Source organism: Dictyostelium purpureum (assembly GCF_000190715.1).
Source record: "Dictyostelium purpureum unplaced genomic scaffold DICPUscaffold_719, whole genome shotgun sequence".
Classification (NCBI taxonomy): Eukaryota; Evosea; class Eumycetozoa; order Dictyosteliales; family Dictyosteliaceae; genus Dictyostelium; species Dictyostelium purpureum.
In genome coordinates, this window is record NW_003520048.1 from 1 (window position 1) to 7,219 (window position 7,219).

At 23.8% G+C, this 7,219-nt stretch overlaps 3 protein-coding genes across 3 annotated transcripts; 1 reads left to right on the plus strand and 2 right to left on the minus strand.

Annotated features, from left to right (window-relative positions):
* Nucleotides 1–155: 155 nt before the first annotated feature.
* Nucleotides 156–308, minus strand: DICPUDRAFT_160220 (uncharacterized protein; the record flags this gene model as incomplete). The annotated part of the gene is made up of 1 exon (XM_003295032.1): nucleotides 156–308. A coding segment is annotated over one exon (153 nt), but the record flags the coding sequence as incomplete, so codon positions are not given.
* A 910-nt stretch (nucleotides 309–1,218) lies between these two features.
* DICPUDRAFT_160221 (uncharacterized protein) lies at nucleotides 1,219–1,531 on the plus strand (the record flags this gene model as incomplete). Its single annotated transcript, XM_003295031.1, has 2 exons — nucleotides 1,219–1,286; nucleotides 1,363–1,531. The coding sequence occupies 2 exons, from the start codon at nucleotides 1,219–1,221 to the stop codon at nucleotides 1,529–1,531; spliced, it is 237 nt and encodes a 78-aa protein (XP_003295079.1).
* Nucleotides 1,532–3,679: 2,148 nt separating this feature from the next.
* On the minus strand, nucleotides 3,680–5,075 carry DICPUDRAFT_160223 (uncharacterized protein; the record flags this gene model as incomplete). Its single annotated transcript, XM_003295033.1, has 2 exons — nucleotides 3,680–3,787; nucleotides 4,122–5,075. The coding sequence occupies 2 exons, from the start codon at nucleotides 5,073–5,075 to the stop codon at nucleotides 3,680–3,682; spliced, it is 1,062 nt and encodes a 353-aa protein (XP_003295081.1).
* Between the last annotated feature and the right edge of the window lie 2,144 nt (nucleotides 5,076–7,219).

Consider the following 7,219-nt stretch of genomic DNA (forward strand, 5'->3'; position numbering starts at 1 on the left):
TTTGTATCTGTTAGAATGTATTCATTTGCCTCTAATTTACATTTAAGTAGGGCAAATAGTTTCCTTTTTACTATCCAATCCAATGATATTATATCTTTAAACCTTCTTCTGTTGTTAAAATTATACTGTCTATAACAACCATATCTAACCCATACATTTTTATGAATACTTTGAATTATTAAATTAAATAAATATTTGTTATGAAAAACTTTATAAAATAATTTTGAAAAGCTATCTATATTATCTAAATTATTATTATTATTATTATTATTATTATTATTATTATTATTATTATTATTATTTTTCATTTTATTATTGTATTACTATTATTTATTTATAATTATAATAATAATAATTATTGTTTTTATTAAAATTTGTGGAGTATTATTTTCCTAAATAATTTATTAAAAAATAAAAAAAATTAAAAAAAAATTAAAAAAAAAAAAAAAAATTTTTATTTTTTTTATTATTTCTTTGAAAGCATAAATTTTAGATGGTAAAATCCTAATTTTTATTGATTTATGATTGTTTAGGATAAATATCATTTAATTTCTGATCTATAGTCGAAGGTAGGGATAAAGATAATACCCAAATTCCTTCCAAATAAAACAAAATTAATTAAAATATGGAATAAATGTAAATCTTTAATAATTTTACTTTGATCATAATTTTTTTTTTATTTTTTTTTTATTTTTTTTTAAGTAAAATTATTAAATAAATAATTTTATAAAATTTTTTTAAAATTTTTTTTTTTTTTTTTTTTTTAATTTTTTTTATTTTTGGTTTCATTTGTTTTAAAATAAGTATTTTTTTGTCAACAAAACCAAAAGAAAATGTAGAATTATTTTTAATATAAAATTAAATAAAAACATTTTATTCTATTATGAATAAACTCCTCCAAAAGGTAATTATAAAAGTTTTTTTATATTTTTTACCCTTTAAATATATATTAACAAATTATTTTTATTTAATCGGTCTGTAGTAATGTAAATGTTGAAGATGTAAAGAAAATTATCAAAGTTAAACAAATTTCAGGTCAATTGGGTGTTATAACTGATATTTTTACTTCAAATAATGGTATCCCATTTTAGCAGTCAGTTCGATTTGAACGGTGAATATTTATTATGGGAACTATCTTTTGCATAACTCCAGAAGGCTAAGTTATATGTGGGCAAAACATCTGCTGATTTTTCATTCGTTAAAAAAAAGTTTAAAAAAATGTTAAAAGTTTCTATGTTATACTCTTATAAGACTGACAAGGGATGGTATAGAAGAGCTCTCGTCAAGTCTATTAGCGAATGAAAAATCAGCAGATGTTTATCCCATGTATAACTTGGACTTCTGGATTTTTGCATTAGATAGCTCCCATAACAAATTTTCACCATTCAAAATTTATTCTGCCGAACCAGGTGAACTAATTGAAGTAAATATCACATTAAACATCAAAATAGCCAGAGATTTTTATTCTGCCAAAGAAAAAGAAATTCAAACAGAATTTACAAATAAAGATATTATAAATAATAGAACTTAGTTACATCACCAACAAGTCTTAAATAATATATTAATAATATATTAATAATATATTAATAAAATAACAAAGTACTTCGAACAAAAAATTAAATAAAAAAAATAATTCTATGTTAAGATTATAACATTATTTTAGTTCTCAAATTCTTCATCTATAAATGTAAAAAAATAAATGGTTTATAAAACATCATATATTAGTGATTTAACAATCACTTTTTTTATTATTTAATAAAAAAATTTCTTATTTTCAAAAAATTTTTATTTTTTTTATTATAATTAATTTGATTTATAAAATATTGATTGGTCTAATTGTGCCTGGATCTTTTTTACCAGTTAATGGAGGGTGAGGTTTTTCATAATCCTTGATTGCTCTAATAGTTGATTTAAATCTATAAATTGTTGCTGTTGTTATTTTGATGGTGAATAAACATTAAAGTTTAATGGACTTCTTGAAGTAGTGAGTTTTGATATTCCCTAATTTGATCAATGGTTTTGAAAGCTTCTGTGTTTTTTACCTTCTCTTTTCAAAACTATTTTATTTCTATCACAGTTGCTTGGCCAGAGCAAATTAATGATATTCATAAAATAGTTGATTAGATTGATTAGCTTCAATAGTGCTGACTTGATAGTTGGTTCTAAGTTTCATTCAGAGTCTAAACCACCATTATTTGATTAATTATATTCTACAGTACCTGGTTCGAATTCTACACTAATTGAGGTTTATAGAAACACACACGATTTACGAAACTTCCTTATAAATTATTCCCAAGTTCTTTTTGATGAAAAATGTTATGCATTACCACTACATAATGAAATAACCAACACAAAATTTAAAGAACAGCTACAACCTAGTGCAACAGATTCTACTCTAATATTTGATGACAGGCTTTGCATTACGACCACAGATACTAAAAATACAACAGATATCGCACAACTTGACGGAAAAGGTCACAAATTATTTGATGAGTTGGGAATATACCACTTGATACAACTTTATCAAAAAAGAAACAAAATTCTACACTATCCGATATAATAAACTCTACTACTTTGTCCAGAGTATAAACAGCTTGATGAAACATATTCGGTACTTCTACCTTTGATAAATTAATATTCACTATCTGGTGTAAAAGATTCTTAAGCACTACTTGAAAAATTGGGTTCTACACTTGATGCAACTGATTCTAAGATACCAATATATTATACACTTCTCGAATCAGGCTCTGCATTTACCACTAAATGAAATAGGTTACCATACTCGATATTACTTGATCTTCACTAAATATAAAATTAATTTGTGTTAGTATTGTGTTCATATATTCCTTATTTCTTCAACGAATCCCATTTTTATATAGATTGGTTATTTAAAATAATGTGCTTATTTACTTACTTGAAGGATTTTTAAAGCTATTATTGACCTTTCATTTTTTTGAAATATTTATGTGTATTTTTTGAGAAGTGCAAAAAATAAAATGAAAAAATTTAAAATTTTTTTTAAAAAAAAAGAAAAAAATAAAATAAAAAAATTTTTTAAAAAAATCTAAAAAAGCTGAGATTATTGGCAAAATAAAACGACTATGCTGAATTGTTATTACAGCCTTTCTAAAAAATAATTTATTAAAAACAAAAAATAAAATATAAAGAATATTAATATTTAGTTTAATATAAAATAAAAATATAAATAAAGATAACTTACCTAAGTTATGATATTTACTATAAAGGAAAATACTACAGGGCAACAGCTATCAATAAATATAAATCTATTTATATTTAATTCACTATAAAACTGTTGAGGTACTACATTTAAAATATTGCCTGGACCACCATTTGACCGATTACTTTAACTACCATTTGAACCACTTATTGACCCACCATTTGACTTATTATTTAAACCAACATTTAAAATACCGTTTGAACCATTACTTGACCGATTACTTGTTCCATTTGAATTACCATGTTTACTACCATTTGAACCACATTTGAACAACCATTTGTCTTATTGCTTGTACCACTACATGAAACATTGCTTGTACCAACATTTGAATTACGCGATCTACCACCTGAACACTTATTGACCCATCATTTGACCGATTAATTTAACCAACATTTGAATTACCATAAGAGCTACCACTTGAACCACAAATTGACTGATTACTTATTCCATTTGAATTACGATGTAAACTACCATTTGAACCACACTCGAACCACCATTTGACCCATTACTTGAACTACCATTTGGACCTTTTATTGAATTTGCATTAGACTTTTAAATACGTTTGGGCAATTGTTTTTTAGATGCTTCTTATATTTCTAATAAATGACTAATGATGATTATTATTAATATATGTTTAAAATTAATTTTTAAAAATAATATAATTTTACATACCATTTTCTGTCTATAAATTATTGATTAGTTCTACTAATACCGAAATTTAATAGACCAATGCCATAGCAACAGCGGAATCTATGGTATTAAATAAATGAATTAATAAATTATTAAAAAATAATAAAAAATAGAAATTATAATTATTTACCTTTAATGTAATAATAATACGTCGAATTATTTTTTATCTTGAACTATACTTTATTATCTATACTCTTTGACGTAATGAACCATAGTGATTTTCTGCAAGGTGAGATAAAACAATTGCTCTATTATTTTCAATTGAACTTGGAATAATTTCAATGTAAGCGCTGCTATCAGATTCGACTGATGAAATTACGGTTATTTGTGATTTTAAAATTTCAGCAGCTGCGAGTAATGTTAAATGATCACCCCAAGTACCACTTCTTGCCATTCGGTTGCAATATCTGTTCCAATTTGTGGTATTGGCAAATTGGGATAATTTGGCACCATTTGGAAGGGTGAAATTTTTATTTCTAATAAGCCATGTGGCAATGACTCTTCTAATTTCTGAACTATGGTTCAAGTTGCCATATAGTTGGTCAGATAATGCATGCATCTGACAATTGCCATCTTCTGGGATGTCCCTACTATGTTCTAATTCGTAGAGATCCAAACGTTCATTTAAACGTCTTTTAGCTTCATCCTCTGGTGATGGTTGTGGAATAGTAACTGCCCCTGAGTTAATTTCCGTTGGGATTAGGTTTGGGATTGGGATTGGATTTGGTTGTGGTGGTTGTGGTGGTTGTGGTTGCTCGAGTTGTTGTTGTTCTTTTTCATATTCATCCATCGCTCGAAATAGTTTTTTATAATCTGGGATTGATGGAGAGCTTTTTGGTTGTGGAATATTGTGTGGTGTTTGGTTGTAATTTATGTTGTTGTTGTTGTTGTGGGTTATTGGTTGTGGAGGTGGATATTGTTGTGATTGTTGGGTGTTGTGGGTTATTGGTTGTGGATGTGGGTATGTTTGGGGTTGGGGTTGTTGGTTGTTGATTGTTGGTTGTTGATTTGGTTGTGATTGTTGGTCTTGGTTGTTGGTTGTTGGTCTTGGTTGTTGATTTGATTGTGATTGTTGGTTTTTTTGTGGTTGAGATTGTGTATTTTGTGGTGGGTTGTTTATTTTATGGAACTTTTCATAAAATTCCATCGTCATAGAAAAAAGTTTTGGTCGTATTGGGTTGTTCCCATCCTGGGTAGTATTTTTTGGGGGTGTTGTTTATATAGTTTTTGGCAATGTTATTAATGGTTTTTCTAAAAAACCAATAAAAAATGAACAAAACAAAAAAACTAATTCCAATATTACACCTTTTTTTATATTTACAAAATATTATTTAAAAATATAATTTTTTTTTTTTTTTTTTTTTTTAATATTATATACAAACAAATAATATAAATTTATTAACAAAAAAAACAATAAAATAATAAAATAATATAAAAAAATAATTTCTTTTAATATACAAACAAAAATATATTTTTATTTACAAAAAAAAAACAAACAAATAATATGATATAATAATTATAATTCTATGTGTGAAGTTGATTGAAGTGTATGAAAAAAAATAAGCAATATAATATGTAAAAATAGTGTGTGAAAGTTATTATTTTTAATTAAAAAAAAAAAAAAAAATTTAAAAAGACTTTAAAAAAAATTTAATAAAATTAAAAAACAATTTTAAATTAAAAAAAAAAAAAATAAAAAAATTTTAAATTTGAAAAATAATATAAATTACGAACTTAACTTTTATACTGATTACCTTATAATCAACCAAATTTAGTAAAACTTTCATCAATATAAGAAATTTCAAATTTTAAAAAGAAAACAGTTTCTCAATTAAAAAAGGTGCTTTCTTGTTTTACAATATAAAAATTTTTTTTTTCTTTTCTTTTCTTTATATTTCAATCAAAAAAAAATATTATATCTCGAATGTGTATGGAATTTCAAAATTTTTGTGCTATTTGGGTTATTGTAGAATTTGTTATTATCGAAAGTGATTCATCAAACACAAGTAATTGGGAAACTTGTACTATTAAATCATTCATTCCAGCCAAAAGTAATTAATCAGAAAGTGAACCTTTAGTGCACGTCAAAGACGAAGTTTTTATATGCAGTTAGTCAAGTAGTACAAATGGTGTTGCAGAACAAACTTTAATAATAATATTATAAATTCTAAAACATTAAAAATATACAAATAAATAAATAATTTTTTTTTTTTATTAAATAATTTATTTTTCTTTATTTTTTAAAATATATTAAATTTTAAAAATTTTAATTATTATTTATATTGATTTTTAAAAGAATATTTTATTATTATAGATTGGTTTAACTATGATTGAATTTGCTTTACCCTTTACTCTAAGTGTTGGTTTTTTACAAGCATGGTAGATTGGGCTCAAATGGTATTGTTTAATGGCACAATTTAACAAACCCCCAATAGCCAAGGAAATATAGCTAGTTTTATTATTTCTGAAAAATCTATTAAATCTGTTATTGAAAATTTGAAAATATAGTTTTACACTCAATAATTGAAGTATTACTCAGCTCAGTCAACAAACTGGTTTTACCTTTATCGAAATTTATAAAAAACACACAGTATATATATAATTATTTGTAGTGTTAATTTGTGTATCAGGTGTATTATTTTTGATTAATTAAAAAAATAAAAAAAATAGTAATAATAAAAATTTTAGAGAAATAAAATCTATTATAGCTTGTAAATATTTTATTTATTATTTTTATTATACATAAGATATATTATTTTATTTATAATTATTTGTTATATAATAATGAACATGAAATATAAATTTATAATAAAAAATTATATAAAAATTATAAAAAAAAAAGTAAAAAAAAAAAAAAAAAATATATAAAATAAGAAAAGACTATGTTTTATTTGTAATATCTTTATTTAATATATTTTATCAATTTTATGAATATGAGAATGTAGAGCATTAATATATATATATATGATTGAGCTTAAAAAAGACGATTAGTAGTTAAATACAGGACTTGTGGATAAAAAATAAATTTTAACTAAAATGTAACCTCTCTATACCACAAATTGATATAACCATTCTCCTATTACTACTTGATCTTGAAAAACCTAAACCTAAACATAATTTCTTTAAAGTTGAATTATTTAATTTATAAAAATCCAATTCACCACTATTATTAGAACCTTAGCTTGGATTAACTTCACGATTTTGAGTTTTAAACCATTTGTTGCAATTGATTTAAATGTAGGAAATTTTCCTCTCTTTCAATTTTACAGACTTTAAAATAACCATCAAGTC